Source organism: Erinaceus europaeus, chromosome 6, assembly GCF_950295315.1.
Source record: "Erinaceus europaeus chromosome 6, mEriEur2.1, whole genome shotgun sequence".
NCBI lineage: Eukaryota > Metazoa > Chordata > Mammalia > Eulipotyphla > Erinaceidae > Erinaceus > Erinaceus europaeus.
This window is the reverse complement of record NC_080167.1, coordinates 8192460-8213834: the sequence shown is the minus strand read 5'-3', so window position 1 is coordinate 8213834 and position 21375 is coordinate 8192460. Positions and strand designations below refer to the sequence as shown.

General features: G+C 37.5%; 1 protein-coding gene across 4 annotated transcripts in view; it reads right to left on the bottom strand.

Annotated features, from left to right (window-relative positions):
- The window catches only part of TAOK3 (TAO kinase 3), a 214518-nt gene that overhangs the window by 76602 nt on the left and 116541 nt on the right, over positions 1–21375 (bottom strand). For all 4 annotated transcript variants that reach the window (XM_060193014.1, XM_060193012.1, XM_060193011.1 and 1 more), the window contains 7 exons: positions 16991–17062; positions 16013–16114; positions 12161–12206; positions 11032–11128; positions 6747–6860; positions 4788–4879; positions 361–454 (listed from right to left, as the gene is read on the bottom strand). In XM_060193014.1, the coding sequence (XP_060048997.1) occupies positions 361–454; positions 4788–4879; positions 6747–6860; positions 11032–11128; positions 12161–12206; positions 16013–16114; positions 16991–17062 (617 nt within the window). The remainder of the gene's footprint in view (positions 1–360; positions 455–4787; positions 4880–6746; positions 6861–11031; positions 11129–12160; positions 12207–16012; positions 16115–16990; positions 17063–21375) is intronic.

Below are 21375 nucleotides of genomic sequence, written 5' to 3'. Positions count from 1 at the left end.
CCTTCTCCCTCTCCCCTCTCTCCTCTTAATTTCTCTCTGTCCTATCAAATAAAGAAAAAAAAGGAGAAAAAATGGCCATCAGGAGTGGTGAATTCATCATGCAGGCACCAAACCCCAGTGATAACTCTGGTGGCAATATAAAAAATTAAAAACAAACAAACAAAAAATACAGTACAAGCCACAGTGGGGGCAGAAATGAAAATGTGTGTAGATAGCCAAGAAGGCATCAATGTCACCTATTAAAACATACAACTACAAAATGAAATTCTTTCTAGGTCAGTGTTTTAACTGTCATGTAGTGAAAGCACCAAATGCATCTGGTGATTCTCCTAGAGAGTCAAAATGATAGTAGAGTCTTACCATTCATTAGACTGTAACACTGGGGAGTCATTCTGGGCAATATGATATAAGGCACTCATTGCATTCATGTTGAAAAGGGGGGGCTTCCGTTCCGCTGAAAGAAAAGAAACAAGACAAAGCAGAACTTAAAAGAAATTGGGCAGATAAAGAAGTAAGAAACTAGGTGCAAAGCTTTTCGGCTAAATCAATAGCTTATTACTGTCATCATGCCAAATAATCCACTTATTTTAATCTGTAAGGTCAACCCAGGGTAGCCATTCAGAAGAAACTGCTGGTCATCTTAATGTCCACTGGCAAAGCTCCTAATAGAAGTTATTCCAAAGAGTAAAATAAAAATGTATTTTTATCCATATTTTCTAAAAAAAAAAAAAAGGCCCACATTCCTACATTAGTATGAATATCTTTGTATGTATGCATGCATTTTTTCTTTTATTTTGGATAGAGACAGAGAGAAATTGAGAGGGAAGGGGAGATAGAGAGGGAGAAAGAGTGGGACCAGGTGGTGGTGCACTTGGTTGAGCGCACATACTACGATGTGCAAGGACCTGTGTTCGAGCCCCCGTCCCTATCTGCAGGGGGGAAGGCTTTGTGAGTGGTGAAGCAGTGTTGCAGGTGTCTCTCTGCCTCTCTCTCTCTCTCTCTCCCTTCCCTCTTGATTTCTGGCTGTATCCTCCTTTCATTTTCCTTCCCTCTCTCCTTTACTTCTCTCTCTCTCTCTCTCCTTTTCCCTTTTTCTCTTTCAGTTTTCATTCTCCCTTCCTCTCCCCCCTTTCCTGCTTTCTTTACCAGGGCTTCATGCCTTCATGGTTCTACTGTTCTAGGTGAATTTTTTTTCTTCCTTTAAATTTCAGATATGAGGATTAGGATGGGATGGGATAGACAGAAAGGGAAGGACCTTTGTCCTTCCACTGTTCACGGAACTTCCCCATAGTGCCATGCATAATGTTCCTATGTAGTACCAGGGGCTTAAACCTGGGTTCTGGCACACATTACAGTGTGCATTCTACTGGGTCCCCAGATAATTATAATTATTATTATTATTATTTGCCTTCAGGGTTATCATTGCAGCTCAGTGCTGGCACTACAAACCCACTGCTCCTATGACCATTTTTATTTTATTTTTTTGTATGTTTAGATAGGACAGAGAGAAACTGAAAGGGAAGGGGAAGAAAGAGGAGAGAGAAAGACAGACTGCTTGTTAAGTGACACAGGTGGGAAGCTGGGGGCTTAAGCCTGAATCCTTGTGCTTTGTATACTATGTGTGCTTAATCTGGTGCGCCACCGTCTAGGTAATTCTTTTTTTTAATATAATTTTTTTATTGTCTTTATTTATTGGATAGAGACAGACAGAAATTGAGAAGGAAGGTGTTGATAGAGAGACAGAGAGACACCTGCAGCTCTGCTTCACCGCTTGTGGAGCATCCCCCTTGCAGGTGGGGACCTGGAGCTTGAACCTTAATCCTTGCACATTGTAACATGTGCACTCAACCAGGTGTGCCACCACCTGGCTCCCTAGATAATTCTTTTTTTTTAAATATTTTATTTATTTATTCCCTTTTGTTGCCATTGTTGTTTTATTGTTATAGTTATTATTGTTGTTGTCGTTGTTGGATAGGACAGAGAGAAACGGAGAGAGGAGGGGAAGACATAGAGGAGGAGAGAAAGATAGACACCTGCAGACCTGCTTCACCGCCTGTGAAGCGACTCCCCTGCAGGTGGGGAGCCGGGGTTCGAACCGGGATCCTTATGCCGGTCCTTGTGCTTTGCGCCACCTGCGCTTAACCCGCTGCGCTACAGCCCGACTCCCTAGATAATTCTTAATAGAATTTCTCAGTTCATCCCAACCCACCATGATCTCTTTTTATGAATTTTTAAAAAAATTTATTTATTTATGAAAAAGATACGAGGAGAGAGAGAAAGAATCTGATATCACTCTGGTACATGTGTTGCTGGGGATTGAACTCAAAACCTCATACTTGAGAGTCCAATGCTTTATCCACTTTATGCCACCTCCTGGACCACTTTTTAAAAAATTTCTATAGCTCTCTTTACTATTCTGCTCATCTGGCATATGCTCACTGACAGCCTTTACATAAACATACAAGTATTTTCTTTCTAAAAGGCACAAACTTTATGAGCAAGATCCTATAACCCTAATATTCTTTTTTTTAAACTTTTTAAAAAATTCATTTCCTTTTGTTGCCCTTATTGTTACAGTTATTATTGTTGCTGTTATTGATGTCATCATTGTTGGATAGGGCAGAGGGAAATGGAGAGAGGAGCGGAAGACAGAGAGGGGCAGAGAAAGATAGACACCTGCAGACCTGCTTCACCACTTATGAAACAACTCCCCTGCAGGTGGGGAGCTGGGGGCTTGAACCGGGATCCTTCAGCCAGTCCTTGCATTTTGCACCACGTGCGCTTAACCCTCTGCGCTACCGCCTCACTCCCCCGACCCTAATATTCTTGATCTCTTATTTATTCCCTGAATTTGTGTAATAAGATGCAATTCAAACATTAGGTGCTCCATTTGTTGACCAAAAGAAACAAATGAGGTTCTAGTTCTGAGTACAGTTAATTTCATGCTATTTATTAGTTACTATGTCACAGAAGATAAATCACTCTCATTCTACTGTGCTTATCCTAATGGATGTTTTATATAGTACCATTTTATGATTCATAATCTGATTCTTGGTACCACTAGAGCATCTTGGTTTTTAAGTACAGCTCTTCTATTAACTGCTTTTTTAAATGGTGAATTAGCCTTCCTCTCCTAAGAAGCAGAACAAAAACTAAAGGCAGAAGTAGCACAGAAAAAAATTTCACTTATAGGAAGAACTTGTAAAAAGCCAGAGTGGTACAACAAAACAAAGAAAACAAACAAAAACCAACAAAACTCTTAAAACCCAGAATGAACAATGTTGAGAGTAGACAGAGTAGATCACTGGCAGGTCTCAGACAGAAAGCAGCTATATTTATTCATCTCTGGATGAATATACTCTATAGGAACCTCTTATAATCATGATTTAATGATGTTTGATACCTCTGAAAAGTGAGTCTACATCCCTACAATTATCTTTTTCTTTTAATTTTTTTATATTTATTTTCTCTTTTGTTGCCCTTGTTGATTTTCATTGTTGTTATAGTTATTGTTGTTGTTATTGATGTTGTCATTGTTAGATAGGACAGAGAGAAATGGAGAGGACAGAGAAGGGGAGAGAAAGAGAGACACCTGCAGACCTCCTTCACTGGCTGTGAAGTGACTCCCCTGCAGGTTGGGAGCCGGGGGCTCGAACCGGGATCCTTACGCTGGTCCTTGCTCTTTACACCACCTGCACTTAACCTGCTGCGCTACCCCCCCTACAATTATCTTTTACTAACATCACAACAGGATACTTTACACTCACCAGTTATCAGTACTATAGAGATAAAAACTTTTTTTTTTTTATTATCACCAAAATTATTACTGGGGCTTGGTGCTGGCACTATGAATCCACTACTTCCAGCAGCCATTTTCCCTTATCTTTTTATTTAATTTGATAGAACAGAGAGAAATTGAGACAGGAGGGAGAAGTAGAGAGGGAAAGAGAAAGATAGATACCTGTAGACCTGCTTCACTGCTTGTGAAACATCCCCCTGCAGGTGGGGAAGCAGAGGTAGAACCCAGGTCCTTGTACATGGTGATCTATGCACAGAACCGGGTATACCGCTGCCCAGCCCCCTAGAATTATGAATTGTTAACAATTAGAAAACTGAAAGACACCATGTGGATAAATAGACTTATGTTTATTTCAAATGTACAGGAGATAAAAACTGGTTCAGGTTTATTTTATTTTATTTATCAGGAGATAGATCCTAAGAAGCATGTTAAGATTAGCTTTACGACAATGTCAAGTATTTAAAGCCACTAAAACCACAAAGATATAGGGAATGGATATTTTTCAAACATTAATACTTACTACTGTGCATTCCATTTGCTAAGTGCTTGAGCTGTTCAGATTCTTACTTAAATTTTTAACATGAAAATACATCAGAAGTGGTCTGGGAGGTGGTGCAGTGGCTAAGGCACTAGACTCTTAAGCATAAGGTCCTGAGTTCAATCCCTGGCAGCACACATACCAGAGTGATATCTGGTTCTTTCTTTCTTTCTTTCTTTCTTTCTTTCTTTCTTTCTTTCTTTCTTTCTTTCTTCCTTCCTTTCTTTCTTTCTTTCTCTCTCTCTCTCCTATCTTTCTCATGAATAAATAAATAAAATATTTTAAAAAAAGAAAACGCATCAGAAAATAATTTTTGAGATAATACAAAAGGAAAAATATAATAAATTCTTATACCTAGTACACAGATAGTATCAACTCATTAAAAGCTTACTGATTAACAATAATAATAAGAAATGATTATCAAAAGTACAATGAAAATGCTTTACCTACCCAATTCAATACAGGTGATCCCAAGAGACCAAATATCAACTTTGCCATCATATTGTCCTTCATCCATAGCTAAGATGACCTCTGGAGCCATCCTGACAAACATAATGGAGACAAACAAAATGGAGACCCCAAATCCCATCTGCTCTATTCTTACCTTTAAGATCCTGATTATTAAACAATTTGTTTTGACTTATATATATCTTAATGCTTTTTAGCCACCACGCTGCAGATGCTACCATGACACCAACCTGACTTCCCTGGGCAGATGACCTCACCAGTGTGTCCTGGAACCCCACCTCTCCAGAGCCCTGGCCCACTAGGGAAAGATAGAAATAGACTGGGAGTATGGATTGACCTGTCAATGCCCAAGTCCAGTGGAGAAGCAATTACAGAAGTCAGACTTTCCACCTTCTACACCCCCTAATGATCCTGGGTCTAGACTCCCAGAGGAATAAAGAATAGGAAAACCTCCAATGGAGGAAATGGGATACAAAACCCTGGCAGTGGGAACTGTACCCCTCTTATCCTATGGTTTTGTCAATCATTGTTAAATCAATAATAAAAAAAAGTAAAAACAAGTTTTAAGTTAAAAATATTTACCTAATAGTGATTTGTGAATAATGAAATAGCTGAGTTTGAATATATTCTATAGTTTCATCTGATAAAGATGTTATTTTCCGTCATTATTTGTAAAAGAAAATTTTAAGATATAAACAATTACTTGGTGATACATGAATAAAATCTCATTCTGCATTCCAATAAATAGCTTTACCATAAGTTTTATATTGGGTGAGTGTAACCTATCTCAGTTTTTAATCAGTAAAACATAATACTGGTAGCTACCTCAAAGATATTTTGCATTAATATGAATCAAACATAAATGCATGAAAAATACCTAGATATGTGAAAAATATTATATGCTAAAATAAGGTTATGGTATTGGGTATAATTTTATTTATTACTATTATTTTTTTCTCTTTTTTCTTCCAGTTGCTGGGGCTCGGAGCCAGCTCTATGAATCCATCACTTCTGGCAGCCTTTTTGTTTTTATTCGATAGGACAGAGAGAAATCAAGAGAGGGGAGGGTACAAGAAAAGAGAAGAAGAGAGAAAGACACTTGCAGACCTGCTTTACCACTTGTGAGGCAACCCCCCTAAAGGTAGGGAGCCAGGAGATCCAACCTGGATCCTTGCTCCAGTCCTTGAGCTTTGAAGTATGTGCGGTTAACTCCGTGTACCACTGCCTGACCCCCCACATAACTTAATTTATATGTAATAAATTTTCGTTAGGGAACACGGACTATATAACTTTAAGTGCTTTGTTCTCTATTAGAGTGTTTAAGTAGTTGCTTACAAATGCTATTTGTTGATTATGGGGAAAATTCAAATACTATTGAGCTTTTATAGTAAGTATTTCCCAGACATATTAAGCAGTTTTCTAGCGTACAATAAAATTCCAACATAATTATGAAAAGAAGGAAAAGACTCTTGAGTAGAATGTGGTAAACCTTTACATTAGAGTGCCAAACTAGATAAAGTGACAGAGAATTTAAAAAAGACAGGAATCTGGATTTCTTTTATTGAAAGTTAGTATTTATAGTCATTGGCCAGAGAATGTTAAAGAAGATACCTTATCCTTGCCTAGACTCAACCTCAAGAGACTGGTTCAAAAGAAACCTCAAACGACCTCTAAAACCTGAGCTTGGCCAGTGAGTTGATAATCCTGCTCAGTTTACACACAATGACATCAACCTTATTTGAACAATTTAAACTCACTGGAAATGTTATACTAAAAGTATATCTTTTTTTCTGTTAGTGAATTTTATCCTGTAATGAAATACCATTTGAGACTTAGAGTTATATATGTCAAAAACAAAATAAAATAAAATCAGTGCTATGAGACCGTCTCATTTGTGTAGACTTATTTCAAAACTATGCAATGTTTTCTATTTCTACATACCAGTAAGGTGTACCCACAAAGGAATTGGCAGGACAGGCCATTGAAGCAGATCCAAAATCAGCTAGTTTCACCTGACCTGGTTCTGTTAGAAGAATATTTCCTGCTTTAATATCCCTACAAAAAAACAAGATTAGAAAATAATTTTTCTATTTTAATTATAGAACAGGTCAGAGCATGTAATTAATAAGATGAAAAGTATACTAATAGAAACCTTACTAAGTTTAAAGTTTACTAAGAGAACTGGTGTTGCTTGTAACTGCCTTTTCCAAATTACACAACAATTTTAGAGTCTAAACAAACATTCAATGGCTATATTAATTACCTACCAATAAACTTCAGCTACATGCATACCTTTTCTTTCTTGCCTATGACCCTTTTTCTGTTTTTAATTGTAAATGCAACTCTTAAGGCATTTCAGAGTGTATATTACAGAGAAGGTGTCATTTTAAAAATAACACAGTACAGTAAAAGGAAAACCCTGAAAGATCAAAACAAACAAGGATTAGGGGTTGGGAAATTGCATTTCTATTGTACTATTGTAAAGAATCACAAGAGAGGAGCCAGGCAGTGGTGCACCTGGTTAAGTGCACATATCACAGTGCACAAGGACCCAGGTTCAAGCCCCTGGTCCCCACCTACAGTGGAAAAGTTTTAGGAGTGGTGTCTCTCTGTCTCTTCCCCTCTCCTGTCAATTTTTCTATCTCTACCCAATAATAAATAAATAAATATATTAAAATATTTTGGAAAAAAATCACAAGTGACTACTACTAAATTTATTAGATATTTTGTGCAACAGAAAGTTTTAAAAATATTATTTCAAATAATTCACTTTCAGTATAACATTTAGGATGCAAAAATGTGAATGCAGCCATTCTTTTTTTTTTAAAGGCATGAGGTGGAATGAGTAACAGGCACCAACAATTATTAAGTTGAGTAGTGTAAAGAGAAACCTGCTTAGTGTAAAGATGAAGAGAGATGAAGGATTTTATGTTGAGTTAAATTAAAGATGATGTGGTTCAAATACTTCCCAAACAACTTTTGCAAAAATTTACCTCCTGGATGTTCCTTGGGATGATACAAAGCACTGGCAGAGAGAACTTTAAAAAAATATTCCAGCCTTTAGGTCCATGATTGTTCAACAATTTGTTTGGCTTTGTATGTTAACTCTCTTTTTAGCCACCAGGTTCTGGATGCCAGCATGATGCAGACCAGACTTCTCTGGACTGATGACCCCACCAACGTGTCCTGGAGTTCCGCTTCCCCAGAGACCCACCCTACTAGGGAAAGAGAGAGGCAGACTGGGAGTATGGACCGACCAGTCAACGCCCATGTTCAACGGGGAAGCAATTACAGAAGCCAGACCTTCCACCTTCTGCAACCCACAACGATCCTGGGTCCATACTCCCAGAGGGATAGAGAATAGGAAAGCTATCAGGGGAGAAGATGGGATATGGAGACTGGGTGGTGGGAATTGTGTGGAGTTGTACCCCTCCTATCCTATGGTTTTGTTAAAGTCTCCTTTCTTAAATAAATAAATTAAAAAATATATATATATATAAAGACATGTAAGCAGGCTAATGTTGTTCATATGGAATAAAAACCTCAGACTCTTAAAATATATATATATACTTATAAAATAAAAATATCTCTGGTGTATCTCTGGGGTGGATGGGGGGAGAGTACAGGTCTAGAAAGGATGACAGAGGACCTAGTGGGGGTTGTATTGTTATGTGGAAAACTGAGAAATGTTATGCATGTACAAACTGTTGTATTTATTGTCAAATATAAAACATTAATCCCCCAATAAAGAAATTTTAAAGATAAAAATATCTCTAATTAAAACTAACTTGCTTTCCTCTTAGAAATAGGGTCTTGCACATGCATAATTTCATTATTCCCAGATGAACTTTCTCATTCAGATAGCAAGCAAGAGAGCAAGTAAGGCCATAGTACTAGAATTTCCCCTGGCTCCTTGACACCATTTGTGGTGCTGGCATTTGAACGTGGGTCACATACCCTACCTGGTGAATTATCTTTCCAGTTCCCTGATTTGCATTTTATATCAAAATAGTAAAAAGCTAGGGTATTGTCTTTACTTTTACCTTTTTAATAGAGATAGAAATTGAGAGGGGCAAAAAAAGAAATTGAGAGGTATAGGCAGAAAGAGACACTTGCAGCACTATTTCCCTACTTATGAAACTTCCCCTATAGGTGAAAACTGGGGACTTAAACCTGGGTCCTTGAGCACTGTAATGTGTGTGTTCAACCACCACCAAGCCCCATAGTCTTTACATTTATTTATTTATTTATTTATTTATTTATTTATTTATCTATCTCCTCCCCTTTTTTGTTCCAGAGCACTGATCAATTCTGGCTCATGGTGGTGTGGGGGATTGAACCTGGGACTTTTGGAGCCTCAAGCATGAGAGTCTCTTAGCATGACCATTATGCTATCTACCCCTGCACATGGTCTTCACTTTTAAATTAATAACATTCTTTAATTTTTTTTCTTTCCAGTTGCTTTTTACGAATAAGAGAGAAAGCAGGGGGCCGAGCAGTGAGTGTTGCATCAGGTTAAGCATACATAGTATGAAGCATAAGGACCCTGGCAAAGATCCTGGTTTGAGTCCCTGGCTCCCCACCTGCAGGGGGGTTGCTTCACAAGTGGTGAAGCACGTCTGCAGATGTCTTTCTATCTTCCCCATTTCTCTCAATTTTTCTCGGTTCTATCCAAAAAAATCAAATAAGAGATAAAGTATAACAGCATAAAACATTAAGTGCAAATTAAGGCAACAAAAGTGCAAAACCTAAACTGTGGCTTTAAACAGGGAGCAAGAAAAATCATCATAAACAAAAGATTCAGTGATGACATTTTGGAACAAAAAGATTTACTAAAAATATAATAGTTATCAAATTCCTATACATCAATGACCATTAGACCCAGTTAGGTTTATTTTTTGCCCTTAGATTAAGACAAATGTATGGAAATAATATTGGGCTACCAGTCTTCAGGAAGTACTGTTTTTAAAGTAGCAGTAATTGTCAACGGCTACTTAAGGGTGATTTAAAAAATAGAAAAGAAAAAAGAAAGGAAACCTATGATCTAATAGCTTCATTTTTTTCCCAGTAAATGTCAGGGTTTTCTTTTGTTTTGAGCCATCTCAGCTCTTTTATACTAACCTCATATTCCACTACATCTACCACCATTTATTAAAGTAACTTTATTGCAAGCACTTTATTTTTTTTAAAGATTTTTTAATATTTTATTTATCTTCCCTAATGTTGCCCTTGTTGTTTTCTTATTGTTGCAGTTATTGTTGTTGTTGATGATGGATAGGACAGAGAGAAATGGAGAGAGGAGGGGAAGACAGAGAGGGGGAGATAAAGATAGACACCTGCAGGCCAGCTTCAACGCCTGTGAAGCGACTCCCCTGCAGGTGGGGAGCTGGGGGCTCAAACCGGGATCCTTATACCAGTCCTTGCGCTGCTCTTTGAGCTTTGTGCCATGTGCGTTTAACCTGCTGCGCTACTGCCCGACTCCCTGCAAGTGCTTTATTAAGAATGGGAGAGTGGTAGAGAAAGTAGAGGGAAAGCCTTAAGTCAGGAACTAGGAAATATGCATTTTAATCTCTACTATGTAAATACTGTGAAACTAGGCACATGTTATTTAAATCTTTCTGAATTCCAGTTTATTCATCTTTCAAAATAAAAATATCTTCTAAATACTTATTTGGACTAAAAGAAATGCAAAATAATTTCCCTGCTCCTAACCTTTCATGTGTGAACTGTCACTTGCTTCTGTTTTTAACCTATTTTTCCCTCTTTTGCATTTGTCTAGCAACTGTTCATTTAGCTGAAAAAAAAAAAGATATAGTTTAAAGTGATTAAAACCACGTTTATGTAAGTTTTAATTGTTATATACTATAGGAAAGGGGTAGAAACTCAGATAGGAAATAAATAGATGCAAGGAAGGCTAACTTTCCATGGGTTGTTGACTCTTACATTTTCCCCTGAAACACCCAAGCCTAAAGGCTATCTACAGAATAGAGATACTAGGGGTCTTTGTGGATATATGAGAGATTAAGACACAGAAACTAAATTCTTGGCAACTTTATATTAAATCTTAGAGCAGCAACAATCTGTTTGCTTCCCATAGATCTGTAGTCAGCCTAAAAGCTGAAAAACAAAACAAACAAACAAAAAACTCCCCATTAATTTTCCAGGTTCATTGAATAGACAAGAGTCCTGTGGATGAAATGGACTTGTAACTGGTATCTAATCTTACCTATGAATCAATGCATGAGAATGCAAGTAGGCCAGCCCCTGCAAGGCACCATGGGTAATGGCAGCAATCTCTACTTCCTGTAGTGGCTTTTTATGAACTGATGAAATAAAAAAAAAATCAACAGCACATGATCAGTTTCATTCTTTTTTATTACTTATAGAGTGTTAACAGAATGACATATACTTTCCCTAATGATGACTTAGAAATCACTTACAGAAACACACAGTATGTAAGTATATATATTTATTTTCTACCAGAGTACTGCTCAGCTCTGGTTTATGGTACTGTGAGGGACTGAACCTGGGACCTTGATGCCTCAAGTATTAAAGTCTGTTTGCATAACCATTATGCTATCTCCCCCACCCCACATACATTTTCCATAGAAAAGCAATAAATAATCAGTTAACTGGAAATCCAAGTGTAAAAACAAACTCCTTAAAATAAAAATAAATAAAATAAAATAAAGCCTGATAGTCATTGTAATGAATTGCTAATTTACTCGTCAGTTGCAAGTCAAAGCTACACTGATTCCAACTGGCCAGGCCCAAATTTACCAGTTCCTTCTGACATTTTAAATGCTTAGAGTAGTTAAGGTTGTATTATTCTCCTCTGCCACAAAACCATCTGTAATTACCACTTCTAACTACAGGTTTTCATTATTTGTGAAAGCAGCTAATAAGCAAGTTCTATTCAGAGATCAAGGATGATATAAGAAGGTTTTTTTAATGTAAAATTTAAACATAGTATCCGGTTATATAATAGTTGTTCACAGGAGAACTGGGTCAGTCAAGATTTTAGAAAGGGTTAAATATTGATGTAAATTTGATACCATCTGATTCTCTTGCAGACATACATATGAATTTGTTGTTTGTGACTACACATACTATATCCTATTAGACAAATATTTTAGTAATACCTGCATTGGGTTTGGCATCAAGAAAGTTGTTAAATACTAATCAGATGCTTTTGGTGACACTGCAGATAAGGTCTGCCTAACATACCTAAACAGCCCTTGATTCCAAGTTATTATCCATTTACTTTTCCCATACTGTATGGGAAATTAATATTGATGTACATTATTTTCTGTTAAGGTAAAACAGAAAGGGTGGGAGAGTGCTTTAATTCTTACCTTCTAACAAGTCAGAGGCTGAGCCTAAGCAATATTCCATCACCAACTGTAACAGATTAAAATAACCAGAACAATGAAAGTTAATAAGAAACCTCTCAAAGAAACCAATCAAGGAACTAAGAATACTAGGAGGATATTCTGACCATGAAAGTCTTTCTGCATAGCTATTATGCTATCTACACTGCCCCTTCATTTTTGTAATTTTTAATATGTGTTTTTCTTACATCCTACTTTGAATTAGTTTAAGACCAATTCTGAATATGAAAATATTAATTATAAATGGTCAAACTAAGATTTATTTAGTAATTTCTATTCCATATTTTGAAAACAAATATGTATTATTTTATTGGAATCATTTAGAAAATTATGAAAAGGGAGTCAGGTGGTAGCGCAGCACGTTAAGCTTAGCAAATGATGTGAAGCACAAGGACAGGCGTAAGGATCCGGTTTGGGCCCCAGACTCCCCAACTGCAGGGAAGACCCTTCACAGCCAGTGAAGCAGGTGTCTGTCTTTCTCTCCCTCTCTCTGTTTTCCCCTCCTCTCTCCATTTCTCTCTGTCCTAACAATGATGACATCAATAATAACAACAATAATAACTACAACAACAAGGGCAACAAAAGGGAAAATAAATAAATAAATATAAAAGAAAAAAGAAAACTTTAAAAAATAATATATAGTATCAATAATATATTATAGAATGTATAGTTGTTATATGTTTATAGTAAATAAATATCACACTGTATATATCTAATGTTTTTTATTTGATTCCAACAATACAAGGTACATAATACTATAACATAAAATATTATATATCATAGAATAATTCAGTCATATATTAATACAAAAAATTAAAGCCAAGCGGGGGTAAATAGCATAATGGTTATGCAAACAGATTCTCATGCCTGAGGCTACAAAGTCCCAGGCTCAATCCCCCACATGACCATAAACCAAAGCTAAGCAGTGCTTTATTTAAAAAAAAAAAAAAGGGACTCGGGCGGTAGCGTAGGGGGTTAAGCGCACGTGGCACAAAGTGCAAGACTGGTATAAGGATCCCAGTTCGAGCCCTCCGCTCCCCACCTGCAGGGGAGTCACTTCACAGGCAGTGAAGCAGGTCTGCAGGTGTCTGTCTTTCTCTCCCCCTCTCTGTCTTCCCCTCCTCTCTCCATTTCTCTCTGTCCTAGCCAACAACGATGACAACAACAATAACTACAACAACAATAATAAAAAACAAACAAGGGCAACAAAAAGGAAATAAGTATTGAAAAATTTTAAAAAATATAAAAAAATTAAAGCCATTATTTTTATAACATTATTTCAATATGTGCAATTATTCTATTATTGGGAAAATTTAGAGTAATGTGAAACACTTAGTTTTCCATGAGTATAGATAAGTAAACTCATATATATTAATTTTATTTATTGTGATATGAAAAATTCCAAATATATGATTATATAATGAATATTAGCCATTAATGTGCACTTTTTTGAGCTTTATTGAAGTATAAGTGGGAAAAAAAATTTTTTAACCAGAGCACTGCTCAGCTCTGGTTAATGGTGGTATGGGGAATTGAACCTGGGACTTCAAAGCCTCAGGCATGAGAGACTCTACATAACCATTATGTTACCGGTCCCTGCACTGGAAACCTTTTTTCTTTAATTAATTTTGATGAAAATATTTGTCAACAGTACCACATTCTTTCTAATTTCTGAAACTGAATAACTGAATACAAACACACTACATACTTAATTAACTGTGTTAACTGTTTAAATGGGATATGAACTTTGAACTTTAAAACAGAATGGAGAGGTCAGGGCAGTGGTGCATCCAGTTGAGCACACACAATACCAAGTGCAAGGACCTGAGTTCAAGCCCCCAGTTCCCACTTGTAGTGGGAAAGTTTCACAAGCAGTAAAGCACGTGCTGCAGATATCTCTTTTTCTCTCTCCCCTCTCAATTTCCCTCTGTTCTATCAAATAAAATTCAAAAGAGGAAGGGTGCCAGGAATAGTAGATTTGTCATGTAGGTACTGAGTCTCTAAAAATCAAATGAAGTTAATATGTCCATATATTTTTTTAAAATACTTATTAAGCAACTCCATTTTCTTGTCACAAAGAATATAATGTCCCCAGCTATTCCATAATACAAGAGCACCTGTGGTACACTGGCTATTTTCCCCTGACATTACACAGATTTCTTTAGTGGCTCTGTTTTTAATTTTTTTAGTCTGTTTTCTACCTTCCCCACAGCTTCTGTATAATCAGAATAGTTTCACAACTGTATGCATGTTTTCAGCAAGTCTGTTCCTATGAGTTCTATCTATTTAGGCTATTGAAATCCACTGCAGACAGGAACCAGGTAACCAAGCTTATTAACACTCTATGTAATCTAAGGGTAAATAGGTTTCAAAAAAGAGCTTAGAGGATTTTCTGAAGACTTGAAACACCTGAGATTTAGCACTTGATTTTAAAACATTTATTCTGCCTGCTTCAAATCCTTTTCTTGACTCCTTCAAAAAAAAAAAAAATGGAGATTGCCAGAGAACTGATTTCCAGATAATAACGTACTCTTCTGATTAATTTTTTTTTTCTCAGAATGAAGCAACAGTTCTGCACACTTTAGGAGCTGCTGGAGCAGAAATGTGTGTGTTTAAGTATACTGTCTGATAGTCTATTTGGGAACAAAATTCCATCCCTTAGTTGGAGATCATGAAAAGGAAAAGGCTGAATGCATGGTAAGTACTCAATAAATGATAGTTAAATTAGACTTTGATTGGAATTTGATAAGTACAAGAATAACATTTTCATGTTCTAAACAATATCTAATGTGTAGATCACAAACATATAAAAACATACTAAGACAGAGTGGACCAAAAGACTGTTTTGTTTTAGATCACATGTTATCCTTTGTTTGGTAAAAATTAGCAGTGGTCCTAACAAGCATAATTCCAAATTTTTAGGGAATTAAAGCAGGGAATGAGAAATGTTAAATATATATATGGTATGTGAAGGGCCAGAGAGATGGCAGACCCAGTAGGGCATTCACCTTGCCATGAACTCAGCCAAGGTTTAAGATCCAGTTTCACATAGGAGGTGCTATGACACCAGAGGAAACTCTGGGGCTGTGGTGATTCTGTCTCTGTCTCTGTCTCAAGGAAAAAAGAAAATCCTAGCATGTGAAAAAAAAAGGTCGGGCTTTCACAAGTAAATCATTACAAAATGTTAATTTTTTAAAAAACTATCTCTTTCTTGAATGTTAATAGAAAAGAACTACCCACAGGCTAGAAGTCACATATAATCTAATAGCATGTATACTATATGTCATACTTTGAGGTATTTATAAATGTTGCATAGTGACAGTAAAAGTTAAATGTTACAGCAACAGGGCTGATAAATTTTACAAATCAAAGATAAATATAAAAATAAAGTTATTAGAGGGGACTACAGGCCATGGCAATAACAGTTAATACATAGTAGGTGCTTAACTTGGTGCTAGCACTTGGCAGCTCCACTTTCTGTGGGTCACCTTCCCTGTGAGCTGTCTGTGCTCAGGCTCCAGGGCCCAAATCCGCAGTCACATCTGCAGCATCACCCACAGCTCTGCCCCTCCCCCCATCCCTTGGCTACCCAGTGGGTAGACTCACTATTTTCTATGGAGCAAGCTGCCTAGCTGCCTACCCTTCATTTTAGAACGTCTGGGTAGTCTAAAGACTATGGTCCTGCTCAAGGACCCACCATTGTGAAATTTATTGTATACAGAAGTGCCTCTGCTAAAGATTTTATTTATTTATTATTATGTTTTACTTTAAAAAAAGTTATTAGAAAAAAAAGATAATAGAGATCTTTTGACTTACCCAAGCAGTGTGCTCTTTCAAATAACAACCTTTGTACTCAATGGTATTAGGATGTTTTAACTGTTGTAAAAATTTGACTTCCTTAAGAATATCTTGCCATTTCTATTGAAGTCAGAAAGAAAATGTTACAATTTTTAAATGGAAAATATGTATTTACTGTCAAATATAACAAGGCGTTTTATTATTTTCAATGGATGAAGTAAATGTTTAATGAATAAAGAATCTGTTTAAACTTCCATTTATGTACCAATGAATGTACATCAGTCACTAAATGTAGTTTAATAATCTATTACATCCACCCATTTTCTATTTCTCAAAATAGATGACAGAACTAGAATACTAGGAATGTTGATTAAAAAAGGAAAAAAGAATGTTGATTGTAGGGGCTGGGCAGTGGTGCACTTGGGTGAGGGCACACATTACCATGCACAAGGGCCCAGGTTCAAGCCTACAGCCCCCTCCTGCAGGGGGAAGCTTCAAGAACAGTGAAGTACGGTGAAGTAGTGTTGCTAGTCTTTCTCTGTGTGTGACTTTCTCCCACTTTATCCTTTCCTCTCTATCTCCCCCTCCTATCTCTGTCCTATGAATCAAAGGAATGGGCTTCTTCAAGTGGAAAATTCACTGTGCAGGCACAGAACCCCCAGTGATAACTGGTGTGAAAAGTTGATTATACATAGCACATTAGGGGGAAAAAACTGTGATGAATAAATGTTTAAAAAAACTTTATTATTATTTGCAGCGAAGGAAGTGGTGCAGACGATAAAGTGTTAAACTTTCCAGCATGGAGTTCTGAGTTCAATCCCTGGTATTGCATGTGCCAGAGTGATGTTCTGATCCACCACCCCCTTTAAATAAGCAAATCTTAAGAATAAATAAATAACTAAAACTGAAAAAACAACAGAAGAACTTAATTCTCTCCTGTCAATTTCACATAAACATGCTTGTGTCAGTTTAGGTACATCAAGGTCCTCAACTCACCTCATGTGTCTGCTTCCCACTGTAGGACATTTTCTTAACAGCCACCACTTCATTGGTGTGAGCATTTGTGGCCTGTGTTGAGAGGGCAGAAAAATGAAATAAGAATGCATGATGTTTCAGTTTTCAGTTCAGCCACTTGTCTTAAATATTTGACTAGAGATTTTAAATAACATTCATCATTAACATAGTTTAAAAGTGCTCAAACTTTTGGTAGTCTTAGTAGACATTTACACCCTATTTATTTATTTATTTATTTATTTATTTATTTATTTATATGAAAGAGGTATCAATACACTGGTCCTTTACTTTTTGATGTCCATATGTATTCTGTCTTACTTGTCTTTATATAGTATAGGGGAGAGAATGCCAGTATCCCACACATACAAGGTAGGTACTGCTAAGTTACTGTTTACCTCACTCTTTATTTCTCCCTTTCTTCATCCTCCAGGGTTATTACTGGGGCTTAGTACCTACACTAAGAATTCATTGCTTCTGGAGGACATTTTCTCTGTTTTGTTGTTGTTGTTGGACAAGGCAGAGAGAAATCGAGAGAGGAGGGGAAGACAGAGAGGGGGAGGGGAAGACAGAGAAGGGGAGAGAAAGACAGACACCTCCAGACCTACTTCACCTCTTGTGAAGTGACCCCCCACACACACACCCAAAGGTGGGGTGCAGGGGACTTAAACCGGGATCCTTTTTTTTTTTTGCCTCCAGGGTTATTGATGGAACTTGGTGCCTACACTACGAATCCACTGCTCCTGGAGGCCTTTTTCTTCTGTTGCACTTGTTTATCGTTGTTGTTGTTATTGCTGTCATTGTTTGAAAGGACAAAGAGAAATTGAAAGATGAGGGGAAAACAGAGAGTGGGAGAGAAAGACACCTACTGACCTCCTTCACCATTTGTGAAGAGATCCACCCTGCAGGTGGGGAAGTGGGGGCTCAAACCGGGATCCTTACGCTGGTCCTTGCACTTGGCGCCATGTACACTTAACCCACTGCGCTACCGCCCGGCCCCCTCAAACCGCAATCCTTAAACCCGTCCTTGAACTTTGTGCTATGTGCACTTAACCCGGTGTGGCCACCACTCGGACCCCTGTCGAGCCCTTTCATTTTCTTTTTTCTAAAGACATCTCTTTTTTTTTTTTTTTTTTTTTAAAGATTTTATTTATTTATTAATGAGAAACATAGGAGGAGAGAGAAAGAGCCAGGCATCACTCTGGTACATGTGCTACCGGGGACTGAATTTGGGACCTCATGCTTAAGAGTCTGATGCTTTATCCACTGTGCCACCTCTCAGACCACATGTTGAGCTATTTCTATCAAACTCTAAAGACCAAATCTCTTTATCCCTCTCTATGTATATGTAAAGAATGTATTATAAAAAGGAACAGGGTATGACAAAATATATCCATTCAAACAAAAACAAGTCTTATTCCCAAAACATCTATATCAACACTTTTTTCCCAACATAGAATATCTGTCAATAGGAAAACCTTATACATGCACTATAATGCATATAATGATTAACCAGGAAAGGAATAAGATAATTTATGTACATATATATGTATATATGTATGTATACACACATACACACACACACGGAAAGAAGTGACAAACATGAAAAAAACAAGTCATAGATTATGACTGCATCTTTGTAAGATAGTGTAATGTGATGATATATGTAGAAAAATTATGAAAGTATTTATACCAGAATAGGTATTAGTGACAATCTCTGAAGCAGCACTGTCTAATAGAACCTTCTGTGATAATGGAAATGCTATATATTTACATCATATGTGGCAGCATGTGAGGCATGGCTCATGTGAGTGAGACAATGGAATTACAAATTTATTTTTACTTTAACTGTATTAGTTATAATAATGGTTACTGCATTGAATACTGTAGCAGAAGAAAAGACTGAGGGACTAAAGAGGGACTCTGGCTTTCAAAGTTACATACAAACATATATATATTTGTAGATATATATAAAGAGAGAGAGGGGAGTCGGGCTATAGCACAGCGGGTTAAGCGCAGGTGGAACAAAACGCAAGAACCGGAGTAAGGATCCCGGTTCGATCCCCGGCTCCCCACCTGCAGGGAAGTCGCTTCACAGGTGCTGTCAGTAGTAATGGTATAATCATAATTATGAGTGTAATTAGTACTGTAGAAGCTGAAGCAGATCTGCAGGTGTCTTTCTTTTCCCCTCTCTGTCTTCCCTTCCCCTCTCCATTTCTCTCTATGCTGTCCAACTGTTGGTATGCATGAGACCCCTTCTGTTTCATTTGGTTTAAATCCCCCCTGCTTAACACTATTCTATTTACATAACCACTTCATTCTATTTATATAACCGCTGTTAACAAGTACCTCCCTCCAGGGCATTGGTTCAATCCCCACTGTTTCATGATATGTTTTTGCTCCACCCCCCCTCCTTGTCACACCCTGATCCTCTCCTTGTCACACTCTGATTGTCACCAGTCACTTTTCTCTCCACCCTCTCTATGTCACACCCTGTTTCCACCCTACTTGGCAAGTATATATAAAGACAGCATTGTGAGTTTTAGAGTACTTTACCTTGAGTTTAGCTTAGCTCGGCTTAGATTGTGCTGAGTCCTGCATGAATAAAGAGATACTGCCTACAGCTCAACTATGAGTTCCTGGTCGTCTGTTACCCGCCCGTGAAGCCAGCCCGGAGAAAACAACCTAACCCGTCGAAAACGACATCCAACAATGACGACAACAGTAATAACTACAACAATAAAATAACAAGGGTAACAAAAGGGAATAAATAAATAAAAAAGAGAGAGAGAGGGATAGAGAAGGAAAGACACCAGAGCACTGAACCTTGACATAGCACCACCTACATGGTGTTGGGGCTCAAAGCGGAGTCATGAACATGGCAATGCTGGTACGCTGTATGTGAATATATATTTATTATTATTATTATTATTAATTTGATTATTGGATAGAGACAGCCAGGAATTGAGAGGGAAGAGGAGAAGAGGGGAGAGACAGAGACACCTGCAGCCTTGCTTCATCACTCGCAAGTCTTTTCCTCTGCAGGACTTCAATTGTAATAAATATGTTCAGTTCCTGTCTCCCTTCTAGAAGGACACAAGACAGAATTTTAACAAATTAATCTAAGATTGAAACTGTGACTCTGGGGACTGGATGGTGGTGCACTGGGTTAAGCGCACATAGTACAAAGCACAAGGTCCCGCACAAGGATTCCAGTTCAAGCTCCTGAATCCCCACCTACAATGAGGTCTTTTCACAAGTGGTGAAACAGGTCTGCAGGTGTCTATTTTCTCTCCCCCACTATATTATCCCCTTTCCTTTCAATTTCTCTCTGTCCTGTCAAGAAAAAAAACAAAACAAAACTTGTGACTTGTGTTCTAGAAATGGGTTTGTTTCATTTTGAAAATCAAAAACAGAGGGATGTGACATAAGTGGTTAGGTAAGACGGCCCTGAAGAAGTCAGGCTTTAGCTGAGAACTGAATAATTAATAGGCACTAAGAAATGAAGCTGGAAGAGGAAAACATTCCAGAGAGAATGCACAGATATTAAGCAAAGACTATATACAATGTGTGATAAAAATAAAGTAATTAAAACTAGAGCAATAGGAATGATAAGAAAAATAGTTAAGGTATAGATAGGAATCATACCATGAAGGACTTAGCAGGCTGGCTTAAATTAAAAAAAAATTCCCCCGGGGCCAGGTGGTGGCACACCTGGTTGAGTGCACATGTTACAATATGCGAGGACCCAGGTTTGAGCCCCCAGTCCCCACCTGCAGGGGGAAAGCTTCACAAGTGGTGAAGTAGTGTTGCAGGTGTCTCTCTGTCTCTCACCTTCTATCATCACCTTCCTTCTCAATTTCTGGCTGTCTATTAAATAAATAAAGATAAAAAAATCCCCCAAAGATTTACATATTTATGAGACCGAGAGGAAAAAAAGAAACTGCTTAGCTCTGGCATTTGACTGCCAGGCAGTGGACTGGAACCTGTAGGCCACGGGTATGAAAGCCTTGCGTACAACACTATGCTATCTTTCCAGCTCTAAGATTCTGATCTTAGTGTAAGAAAAGAGGAGAGCCCCTGCAGACATTATAGAAACAGATAATGTGATCAAATTTACAGTTTTTTTTCAAGATCACTTTAGTATGCACAATAAACCAGAAAGAGCAGATACAGAGAGATGGATTGTGAGGTTATTGCAGTAATCCAAACAAATGACAATCATCTGCTTGGTTATGATGATAGAACTAACTGAGGAAGGAGCAACACATAAATCCTATTGTAGTTTCTGAGTAAATCTTTTGTGGCCAGTATAGATAAGAGGCTAAGATTTTCATAAGCATTATAGCCAAGTGTCACTAATTCCCCCT